This window comes from Maylandia zebra, linkage group LG7, assembly GCF_041146795.1.
Source record: "Maylandia zebra isolate NMK-2024a linkage group LG7, Mzebra_GT3a, whole genome shotgun sequence".
Lineage (NCBI taxonomy): Eukaryota > Metazoa > Chordata > Actinopteri > Cichliformes > Cichlidae > Maylandia > Maylandia zebra.
In genome coordinates, this window is record NC_135173.1 from 30,709,670 (window position 1) to 30,722,482 (window position 12,813).

General features: G+C 40.0%; 1 protein-coding gene across 1 annotated transcript; it reads left to right on the plus strand.

Moving 5' to 3' along the window:
- Positions 1 to 8,688: 8,688 nt before the first annotated feature.
- Positions 8,689 to 12,604, plus strand: LOC106675365 (uncharacterized). Its single transcript, XM_014409700.3, has 3 exons — positions 8,689 to 9,327; positions 9,667 to 9,802; positions 11,637 to 12,604. Exons 1-3 carry the CDS (start codon positions 8,738 to 8,740, stop codon positions 11,838 to 11,840), a joined length of 930 nt encoding a protein of 309 aa, XP_014265186.2. The 5' UTR covers positions 8,689 to 8,737; the 3' UTR covers positions 11,841 to 12,604.
- Positions 12,605 to 12,813: the final 209 nt, after the last annotated feature.

Genomic DNA, 12,813 nt, shown 5'->3' on the forward strand with positions numbered 1-12,813 from the left:
GATGAGTGATGGGAAATAAAAAAATGTGAAGAAAGAGAAAAACGAGAATTTAAAGGTCAGAGACAAAAGTATGATTTAAATAATCAGAGGAGCAAAACCAGGTCGGTTATTAAAACAAAATAAAATGAGGTAAAAAGAAATGAAATAAAGTAAAATAAAATAAAGTCAAATAGTGGAAATTAAAATGCATGAAAAAAAAATTAAACACATTCTGCTTTTGTGATTGAAATAATAAACATGATTTCAGTCACGCTTTACTGTTTAATAAAATATACTAAAATTTGTCTTAATAAATGAAAATATTTTTTAATCATTTTAAATCTAAACAGACAAACACTAGCCAGCAGGGGGCGCTGCAATAGCAACGCTTATATTTCGGAGGAATCACCAAGAACATTAAATTCATTTTATAATAATTATCCACATGACTCTGATTTCATGGAAAGGAAAGTGCTGCTTGATGGTTTGATGCCACTTTGTAGAATAGAATAGATGAACAGAAGAATCCTTTAATTGTCCCACAAGGGGAAATTTGGTTACAACAGCAACAAAAAAAGAAGAAGAAAAGAAATGCACATACAAACAAACAAACAAACAAACAAACAAACAAACAAACAAACAAACAAACAACAGTGTTTCCAGAACTGTTTTTTGGTTGATTCAAATTAATGCGTTAAACTTAATTCATACATTTTTAGGTTAATTATTGTATAATCTTTGAGTTTATTTATAATAACATTTACTAAATTAAATCTGTACAAACTGCTTAACTTAAAATTAATTAGAGCGCTCTTACTTTGATATAAAATATTAAATGTGTCTGACTTCTCCTGAATTCTTAAAACAAACAGTTTAATATAACGCTTCATTGTTATGCTGACACTGCTTTTTTGCAAGAAGTAAAGCTGACCTTTGTTTATTTATTATGTATTAGCTTTAGTTTGTCTGTAATTGAATAAGTTGCTGTTACTTTCAGTTAACGTAAGAATGGTGAGTTAAAGATGATCGGTCACACAGCTTTACATTTAGAAATAAAAGTTTAGCAAATTTTATTAAAGATAAAGTCAGTAAATGTTTAAGGGTCAAGATTTCTTTTAAAATTCAGAGGGCTCAGATTGCGTTGCGTTCATGTGCCCTGTACACCGCACGGATAAATGACCGCTGGTTTTATAAACAGTTTAACATCCAGCAGGTCACTGAGGACCAAATCCAATTTTGTGGGGCAAATCTTAGTAGCTGGGAGAGTTTATCCATAACAACACACACAGACCAGAAGATTAATCAAACTAAAGGTTTAAAGGAAAGGCTGGATTTTATTTAATTTCTATTTTTAAAAACTTCTTATAAACGTAAATGGAAGCTAAAGTGTATTTTTATAACTGCAAAATGAAGTTGATTCGTTTTTTCCAGAGGAACATTTGAACATTATCATTTTAAACAATAAAGATTATTAACAGCGCACACACAGAAAAAACAAAAACAACAACAACTGTAAAATACAGTGTAAACAGTTTTAAAATGAACATTTTTTCATGTTATTATTATTTTAAAAATTATTTTCCATATTTTCTGTTTTTTTTAAACTACACGTTAAATTTTTCAATTTTACAGAAACCTCCACCCCCCCCCCCCCCCCCCCCCCGCCCCCTTTTTTTCTTTTTTTTTTACAGTGTAATTCATGCATGAAATGAACGAACAAATAAATTCTGAGAGTGGCAGCCTCGACCGTCGGGCTGTGGATCAGACCTAAGAGGAACGTGTTTGTGTTTCAGCTCTAAACTAAAAACAATCTGAGATAAAAACCCTGCAGGTCAAACATGAGCTCAGCCTCTGTAAACATCTGGACGGTTAGTCACAAAGATCTGAGTCATTTCCTGTCTTAAGTTCTCCGCTTTAATTTAATCTCTTCAAACTTTCTCATGACCGCTCAAAATTTCCTTGTGACCCTTTACGGGGACTCGAGCCCTGGGTTTGGAACTCATTTCAGGCTTTTATTTTGAAGGAAATATTGGAAATTTGAAAAGCTGCAGCATAAAAAAGTGCAGCAGGTCCTTCTGGGGGATCATGAAAAGACGTTTTTTTAACACTCATTTACTGCTGATTTTCTATTTATTCGCTTCATCATCCACAAACAATTAATAATCAATGATAATGATGTTCACCTCTAATATAATTACTGAGGTGAAAATATGATCATTTATAATATATTATTAATATATTATCTTTCTCTCTTTTTTTTGGAATACCTGTTGTTGTCGTTGAAACAAAATAAACCCCTCCCTATGGCAGATGTGGGGCAGATTTTCCTATTTGTTCCTCTAACATGTAAATGTGACAGAGCCAGAAACAAATGAGTCACAGAAAACAGTAACAGGAAGTGATGTCACACCCAGCCCTAGATTTGACCTCTCAGGCTACACTGCAGCCTGCAACTAAGGAAAAATTAGGCTTCATTAGTTTTTAATTAGTAAATTAATTAAATCTAGCAGGTCTTCGGTGATAAATAAGAATAAAAAACTAATAAAGTAAAAAAAAATCTGTTTTATTGCTTCCATTTTCCTAAACTTCAAACCTCTGCTCCTGTATAGAACCGGATGGAGTGATGACATCACAGCTGATCATTAATAACACAAAACATGGAAAATATGAAGCACTGCTTGATTCGGGTTACTTTAGTTTAGATGTAATAGATTACTTTGAGTCCTTTTAAGTTCACCCACTGTTACCACAGTACAAAGACATAATACTGCTGCTAATAACAGTAATTAAATAATGTTTTGAAAATCCTTTAAATCAACAAACGATTTTGTTTTTAAATCTTTGAATCTTTGAGAAAATGTGTTATTGATTACAATAAACTACTAATAATTAATAATAATATTTCAGGCTCGATGCATTTATGCGAATAAAAAATTTAACTCGACAGACCTCAGATTGATTCTATTTATAAGTTTATTGATTTTGTATTTTTGATAAGAGAATTGTTGGAGAGAAATAACAAAGTAATCTGGAGCAGCTGGACAGATTAAATTATGGTGTTGTGTTATGATGATGATCAGGAAGATGCTTCAACCTGCTGAAAGAGACTGAAACACAAAATCAGCAGTGCGCAGGCGCCCCCCTCTGGTCAGACTGTGTCAGCACACGGGGTTCATTTTATACACGTGCCTTGTAATCAGCTTAATGAGACTACCTGTATGAAAATCCTACAGTGTTGAAGACATATGTGTAAATCCTGGAAACATGAAGTCAGCCGAGTTCACAACCAGCAGCTGCAGTTTAGTGTTTATGAGTTTATGAACGTGTCACAGAAACACTGATAGAGACTGGACGGAGCCTTCTCTTTGACTTCACTGAGCTCAGCTTTACACTCGCACAAAGATTTAATCCCACAGTGAAACTAAATAAACACCTTTGAAGAGTTGTTTGCATTATTTTATAATAAATCACAGTGATCAGCTGTGTCACTGTTTCTCAGACTGTGGGACCTACAAGATTTCAATTCAGTTTTATTTATATATCATCAAATCACAGCAACATAACTCACAACACAGCAACATAACTAAGGAAGGATTCAGGGTCACGTGGTCCAGCCTATAACTATATGCTCTACCAAACAGAACATTTGAAGCCTAATCTTAGAAGTAGAGATAGTGTCTGTCTCCTGAATCCAGCCTGGAAGCTGGTTCCATAGTAGAGGGGCCTGAAAACTGAAGGCTCTCCCTCCCAGTCTACTTTTAAATACTCTAGGAACAACAAGTGAGCCTGCAGTGTGAGAGCGAAGTGCTCTAATAGGGTGATATGGTACTACAAGGTCATTAAGATAAGATGGGGCCTGATTATTTAAGACCTTGTATGTGAGGAGCAGGATTTTGAATTCAGTTCTGGATTTAACAGGAAGCCAATGAAGTGAAGCCAATACAGGAGAAATATGCTCTCTCTTTCTAGTCCCTGTCAGTACTCTTGCTGCAGCATTTTGGATTAACTGAAGGTTTTTCAGGGAGTTTTTAGGACATCCTGATAATAATGAATTACAGTAGTTCATGTCCCTAGAACAACACTCTCGCCAGTTAATTAGGAACTGCCTTTTTCAGCTAAGAAACATCTCCAAACTGCGAACTTTGTTGTCTAAATCTGAGTTAGAAATGGTTATTCATACTTTTAATTCATCTCGCTTAGATTATTGTAACAGCCTTTTTCTTTGTTTGAGCAAAAGGAATCTTGACCGTCTCCAGTTAGTCCAGAATGCTGCTGCAAGGCTTTTAACTAAGACACGAAAAAGAGAGCACATTACACCAGATTTACGTTCATTACACTGGCTTCCAGTACATTTTAGAATTCATTTTAAAATCTTGGTACTGACTTTTAAAGCTTTGAATTGTGATGCCCCTGCTTACATTTCTGATCTGTTAGAACCCCATGCTCCCTCTCGCAGCCTGAGATCTTCTAATCAAAGGCTGTTGGTAGTCCCACAAACTCTTTTTAAGACTAGAGGTGATAGCGGTGGCCCCCAGGTTGTGGAATGCTCTCCCTCCATCATTACGTTGCCTTGATTGTATTTATTCTTTTAAAAAGCAGCTTAAGACTCATTTATTTAGATTGGCTTTTAATTAGATTTGTGCTGTGTGTTTTATTATTGATGTATTTTATGTATTTCTTTTTTATATTACTGTGAAGCACTTTGTGGTTTTTATCCTGTGAAAAGTGCTATATAAATAAATTGATTTGATTTGATTTCAGCCTAGAAGTAATAAATGCATGAACTAGTTTTTCAGCATCACTCTGAGACAGGATATTTCTAATTTTAAAGATGTTGCGCAAATGGAAGAAAGAAGTCCAACATATTTGTTAAATATGTGCATTGAAGGACATATCCTGGTCAAAAATCACTCCAAGGTTCCTCACAGTGTTACTGGAGGCCAAAGCAATGTCATCCAGAGTAAGAATCTGTATAGCAGTGAAAATGTATGCTATGCCTACGGGATAGTATACAACAATATTGCCTAAGGGAAGCATGTATAATGTAAACAGAACTGGTTCTAGTACTGAACCCTGTGGAACTCCATAATTAACCGCAGTGTGTGAAGAACATTCTCTATATACATGAACAAATTGGAGTCTATTAGATACAGTGGCTTGCAAAAGTATTCAGCCCCCTTGAACTTTTCCACATTTTGTCACATTACAGCCACAAACATGAATCGATTTTATTGGAATTCCACGTGAAAGACCAATACAAAGTGGTGTACACGTGAGAAGTGGAATGAAAATCATACATGATTCCAAACATTTCTTACAAATAAATAACTGAAAAGTGGGGTGTGCGTAATTATTCAGCCCCCTTTGGTCTGAGTGCAGTCAGTTGCCCATAGACATTGCCTGATGAGAGCTAATGACTAAACAGAGTGCACCTGTGTGTGATCTAATGTCAGTACAAATACAGCTGCTCTGTGACGGCCTCAGAGGTTGTCTAAGAGAATATTGGGAGCAACAACACCATGAAGTCCAAAGAACACACCAGACAGGTCAGGGATAAAGCCTGCTTTAAAGAAATTTAAAGCAGGCTTAGGCTACAAAAAGATTTCCCAAGGCTTGAACATCCCACAGAGCAGTGTTCAAGCAATCGTTCAGAAATGGAAGGAGTATGGCACAACTGTAAACCTACCAAGACAAGGCCGTCCTGTCATGGTCCTGAGCCATGTTGGCCCAGTATTCTTAGTTTTCGTGTGTTTTGTATTTTGTTCCTTATTTATGCCTTGGTCCCTAGGTTGTTCTGTTAAGATGTTCCTTATTTGATTACCCCCTGTGTGCCCCTCTATGTATCTGTGAGCCCTCGTTTCCCCTCCTTGTGTTTTATTCCATGTTTTCCCCAGCCCGTTATGTCTGTGCTCTCCCTGTGCTCTCTCTCCTCCTGTCTGAACCTCTGTGTACTTCCTGTTTTACAGTCTCTCGTCAGTATGCGTCATGTTGTGTTCACTCCTGCCCTGTCTCATTATGATTATCTGTGTCAGCTGTGTTTCCCGTGTGCTCCCACTTCCCTCATTAACCCTCTGTGCATTTATGTCCGCGTCTCCCTCAGTTCAGTGTCGTGTTCTCCCTCATGACTGTGTGCCCTTCCGTGTGTTTCCTCATGAGTCAGTTCCTTTATGACTTCCCAGTTTAGTTTCATATTATTTTGCATCGTCTTAACTTCCGTCAGCAATAAAACTGTTTTGAGTTCATTCCTGCCTCCGTGTGCTTGCGTTTGGGTCCTCATCCTGCCTGCACACAGCCTATTCATGACACGTCCACCTAAACTCACAGGACGAACAAGGAGAGCGCTGATCAGAAATGCAGCCAAGAGGCCCATGGTGACTCTGGACGAGCTGCAGAGATCTACAGCTCAGGTGGGGGAATCTGTCTATAGGACAACTATTAGTCGTGCACTGCACAAAGTTGGCCTTTATGGAAGAGTGGCAAGAACAAAGCCATTGTTAACAGAAAACCATAAGAAGTCCCGTTTGCAGTTTGCCACAAGCCATGTGGGGGACACAGCAAACATGTGGAAGAAGGTGCTCTGGTCAGATGAGACCAAAATGGAACTTTTTGGCCAAAATACAAAACGCTATGTGTGGCGGGAAACTAACACTGCACATCACTCTGAACACACCATCCCCACTGTCAAATATGGTGGTGGCAGCATCATGCTCTGGGGGTGCTTCTCTTCAGCAGGGACAGGGAAGCTGGTCAGAGTTGATGGGAAGATGGATGGAGCCAAATACAGGGCAATCTTGGAAGAAAACCTGTCTGCAAAAGACTTGAGACTGGGGCAGAGGTTCACCTTCCAGCAGGACAACGACCCTAAACATAAAGCCAGGGCAACAATGGAAGGATTTAAAACAAAACACATCCATGTGTTAGAATGGCCCAGTCAAAGTCCAGATCTAAATCCAATCGAGAACCTGTGGCAAGATCTGAAAACTGCTGTTCACAAACGCTGTCCATCTAATCTGACTGAGCTTGAGCTGCTTTCCAAAGAAGAATGGGCAAGGATTTCAGTCTGTAGATGTGCAAAGCTGGTAGAGACATTGCAATGGAATCCAATAAATCTCCAATAAAATTGATTCATGTTTGTGGCTGTAATGTGACAAAATGTGGAAAAGTTCAAGGGGCCGAATACTTTTGCAAGCCACTGTAGATATGATACAAACCACTGCAGCGCAGTACCTGTAATACCTACAGCATGTTCTAATCGCTCTAATAGGATATTATGGTCGACAGTATCGAATGCTGCACTAAGGTCTAGCAGGACAAGCACAGAGATGAGTCCACTGTCAGAGGCCATAAGAAGATCATTTGTAACCCTTCACTAAAGCTGTTTCTGTCTGTGATGAGCTCTAAAACCTGACTGAAACTCTTCAAATAAACCATTCCTCTGCAGTTGATCAGTTAGCTGTTTAACAACTACTCTTTCAAGGATTTTTGAGATGAAAGGAAGGTTGGAGATTGGCCTTTAATTACCTAAGTTGCTGGGTCAAGAGATGGATTTTTAAGTAACGGTTTAAGGCCTGTGGTACACAGCCGATTATAAGAGATGTGTTGATCATATTAAAGATCCATCCATCTATCCATTTTATTCCACTTATCCGGGGCCGGGTCGCGGGGGCAGCAGCCCAAGCAGAAAAGCCCAGACCTCCCTCTCCCCAGCCACTTCCTCCAGCTTGTCCGGGGGAACACCGAGGCGTTCACAGGCCAGCCGAGAGATAAAATCTTTCCAGCATATCCTGGGTCTGCCCCGGGTCCTCCCGGTGGGAAATGCCCGGAACACCCCACCCAGGAGGCATCGTTGTCAGATGCCTGAACCACCTCAACTGGCTTCTTTCGATGTGGTGGAGGAGCAGCGGTTCTACTCTGAGCCCCTCTCGAATAGCTGAACCTCTCACCCTATCTCTGAGGGAGAGGCCAGCCACCCTTTGGAGGAAGCCCATTTCCAACACTTGTATCCGCAATCTCATTCTTTCGGTCACTACCCACAGCTCGTGACCATAAGTGAGGGTAGGGACGTAGATCGACCGGTAAATTGAGAGCTTTGCTTTTACGCTCAGCTCTCTCTGCACCACAACAGACCGGTGCAGCGTGCGCATCACTGCAGCTGCAGCACCAATCCGTCTGTCGATCTCCCGCTCCCTTCTCCCATCCCTCGTGAACAAGACCCTGAGATACTTAAACTCCTCAACTTGGGGCAGAAACTCGTCCTGACCTGGAGTGGGCACTCCACCCTTTTCTGGCTGAGGACATTGGTCTCAGATTTGCTGATTCTCATTCCCACCGCTTCACAGTCAGCTGCGAACCATTCCAAGGTGAGCTAGAGGCCAGAAAGCTGGAGGCTTCAATTAATTAATGGCAGGACTTCTTTTAGCACTGTTGTAGGAATGGGGTGTAAAATCAGTGTTGGGGATTAACGAAATACATGTACCGGCATTACGTATTTAAAATACAACATTTGAGTAACTGTATTCCGTTACGTTACCATTTGGAAAAGGTGGTATTCAGAATACAGTTACTTTGTTGAAATAAATAGATTACACTGCGGTTTTTTCTTCTTCCTGTTTCATATGTTAGGCTGTCCCCTCTCTATTCTTGGTAATGGACTACTTGCACTACGGCATGTGACGTATTTCCGTTTCCAAATACTACCGCTTGGGCGTTTCCGGTATGTTTGTTTATCTATCGGTAGCTATGCTAACGTCACTTCAGAATGAGTATAAAAAGGAAAGTATTTAAAACAGAATATTTTCAAAAACAGCAGAAGAAATACTCCGAGCATTGCTGTGTCCCACTTTGTTCGGCTTCAGCCAAATTTAACGGCATACTAAGTTTTCATGGTGTTCCGACCCATTCTGACTTGAGAAGACAATGGCTGGTAAACATACATCATTTCACAATTACCTCTCACACCAGGGTCTGCAGCAGACATTTCGCCAGTGATCAACTCATAGAGCCAACAACCCTTGATGGTCGAAGGAGGCTTATTAAAGGTGCTGTACCAACACTTTTTGAGTGGAATGGCTATAAAGTTGAACCACCGCGGCGTAGTGTTTGGGAGAGAACGGAGCGACGCCTTGAACTAGTTCCTCCTGACGATCAAGAAGAGCAAAGTCTTACAAGAGATCATGACTACTGCTCAGTCCCTGAGCCGTCTGCATTGGACATATCTGCATCAGCTGCAGAAGACCTGTCCAAAGACGTGGAGACTCTGAGGAAGGAAATACAGGAGTTACGTGTCCAGCGAGAATTTGGGTTACAGCGTTTTGCTGGCTCCGACACTGACATCCGATTCTATACCAGGTACATCTAAGTTCTATTCAAGCTACACCTAAGTTCTATTCAAGCTAACTGTTTAAAATATACCAAGGTCACCATCAGTTAAATTTCGAAAGTGTTTCCAGTCTTAATGAAACACAATAGAAATGTACTTTTTCTCTGCTGATTGTATGTTTCATGTAGATGCTTTAGTATTTAAACGATATCCTAATGCTACAGGTAAAATACAACACCAAATAGACTCTTAATCAGACTATGTTATACAGCATACCATTAGCATATTTGTCACAGTTTATATTATTTTTATGTCAGTGTGTAATGTTAATTAATGATTGACACGATGTATGTCTCTCTCGTGAATAGATTTCCAAGCTATGATCATTTGATGGCATTTTGGTTTTTGATTGAGCCTTGCATCTATAAAATGATCCAGGTTTCAAGAGCCAAGTCAGCTGCCAATAGGAACGAAGAAGTGTTGACACGTGCACGCACATCAACAGTAGGTTATGGGTTTGTTGGTAGTTAGAACTAGAGGTGTAATTTTAATGTATTTATGTACAATAACATTACATTATGTACAATAGCATGTATGCTAAAGGACTCAGCATCCTTTACATACATACACCTGTGTACTACAGCACCTCATTGTTTACCCCATAGTACGGTATGGTATGCATAACCATTACAAAACATTTAGCCAAGAAAAGCGTAATTTTACTACAGGGAGTGCAGAATTATTAGGCAAATGAGTATTTTGTCCACATCATCCTCTTCATGCGTGTTGTCTTACTCCAAGCTGTATAGGCTCGAAAGCCTACTACCAATTAAGCATATTAGGTGATGTGCATCTCTGTAATGAGAAGGGGTGTGGTCTAATGACATCAACACCCTGTATCAGGTGTGCATAATTATTAGGCAACGTCCTTTCCTTTGGCAAAATGGGTCAAAAGAAGGACTTGACAGGCTCAGAAAAGTCAAAAATAGTGAGATATCTTGCAGAGGGATGCAGCAGTCTCAAAATTGCAAAGCTTCTGAAGCGTGATCATCGAACAATCAAGCGTTTCATTCAAAATAGTCAACAGGGTCGCAAGAAGCGTGTGGAAAAACCAAGGCGCAAAATAACTGCCCATGAACTGAGAAAAGTCAAGCGTGCAGCTGCCAAGATGCCACTTGCCACCAGTTTGGCCATATTTCAGAGCTGCAACATCACTGGAGTGCCCAAAAGCACAAGGTGTGCAATACTCAGAGACATGGCCAAGGTAAGAAAGGCTGAAAGACGACCACCACTGAACAAGACACACAAGCTGAAACGTCAAGACTGGGCCAAGAAATATCTCAAGACTGATTTTTCTAAGGTTTTATGGACTGATGAAATGAGAGTGAGTCTTGATGGGCCAGATGGATGGGCCCGTGGCTGGATTGGTAAAGGGCAGAGAGCTCCAGTCCGACTCAGACGCCAGCAAGGTGGAGGTGGAGTACTGGTTTGGGCTGGTATCATCAAAGATGAGCTTGTGGGGCCTTTTCGGGTTGAGGATGGAGTCAAGCTCAACTCCCAGTCCTACTGCCAGTTTCTGGAAGACACCTTCTTCAAGCAGTGGTACAGGAAGAAGTCTGCATCCTTCAAGAAAAACATGATTTTCATGCAGGACAATGCTCCATCACACGCGTCCAAGTACTCCACAGCGTGGCTGGCAAGAAAGGGTATAAAAGAAGAAAAACTAATGACATGGCCACCTTGTTCACCTGATCTGAACCCCATTGAGAACCTGTGGTCCATCATCAAATGTGAGATTTACAAGGAGGGAAAACAGTACACCTCTCTGAACAGTGTCTGGGAGGCTGTGGTTGCTGCTGCACGCAATGTTGATGGTGAACAGATCAAAACACTGACAGAATCCATGGATGGCAGGCTTCTGAGTGTCCTTGCAAAGAAAGGTGGCTATATTGGTCGCTGATTTGTTTTTGTTTTGTTTTTGAATGTCAGAAATGTATATTTGTGAATGTGGAGATGTTATATTGGTTTCACTGGTAAAAATAAATAATTGAAATGGGTATATATTTGGTTTTTGTTAAGTTGCCTAATAATTATGCACAGTAATAGTCACCTGCATACACAGATATCCCCCTAAAATAGCTAAAACTAAAAACAAACTAAAAACTACTTCCAAAAACATTCAGCTTTGATATTAATGAGTTTTTTGGGTTCATTGAGAACATGGTTGTTGTTCAATAATAAAATTATTCCTCAAAAATACAACTTGCCTAATAATTCTGCACTCCCTATAGTTCATAGCTTAAGGAGTAACACTTTCCCTTTTGTTTTCACCTTTCAGAGGCAGCTGCTACAGCCAATTGACGAGTTCTTTCTTTTCCTGGTTTTCCTGTCAGTTGGTTTGAAGGAGAGGGACCTGGCACATCGATTTAGCATACACCAGTCCACAGTGAGCCGCATTATTGCAACATGGACAATTTTTCTTGCCACTGCACTGGGGTCTCAATGCATCTGGCTTACATGTGCAGACGCGCTACCTCTCTGAGGAATTCAAAGATTTCTCAGACACCCAGATGATCCTTGACTGTACAGAGCTGAGGTGTCAGACACCATCCTCACCACTTCTCCAAAGTGAAATGTACTCTTCGTACAAATCCCACTGTACGATGAAAGCCCTGGTTGGCATAGCTCCACATGGTCCAGTGACATTCATCTCTAATCTGTATGCTGGTTCGGTTAGTGACAAGGAACTATTCAAACAATCAGGCATTGCTGAGAAGTTGACTGAAGACATGGCAGTGATGGTAGATAAGGGCTTCCTAATCACAGATTGTTGTAAATGCAAAGTGTACTGCCCACCTTTTCTATCTAAGCAGAAGCAGATGCCAGCATACCAGGTTAAGGAGACGCAGGCCATAGCCAGACTCAGGGTACATGTGGAGCGAGTCATTAGGAGGATAAAACAGAACAAACTTTTTGATAGCATCATTACCATGTCACATGTTTACAATATCAACCAACTGTTTGCAGTAGCATGTATGCTGTCAAATTACCAGAACACAGCATTAGTTAAAAAAATGGGTTAAGTGAGACAAGATGGATTTTTCCCAAGACACCAGTGCCAGTACCAGGAACTTATGGAAAATGACCTGCAGCTGAGGCCACTACAGTTGCATTTCTTCCTTGACAATACTTGATTACAGAACTGGTACTTGAGTGCTGATAGTTGAGTTCCAGTTATTGTTAATTCTAACTCATTGCAAATGTTGAATGTTAATAATACTGTTTAATTATACTACTATATTACTACTCAGAGTCAACAAAATTGTTTATCAAAATTATAGTTAAATCACTAAATCGTCAGAGAATCACATTTGCTCAACACCTGCCACAGGTGGATGAACCCGAATGCTGCTTCAATACCTCAACTCTTTACGCTCATTGTTATTGTTATAAACAGCTGCACTCACAGTTCAGACCCTCACTGTGGCATTAATATTTATGTTTATTGTAAACTT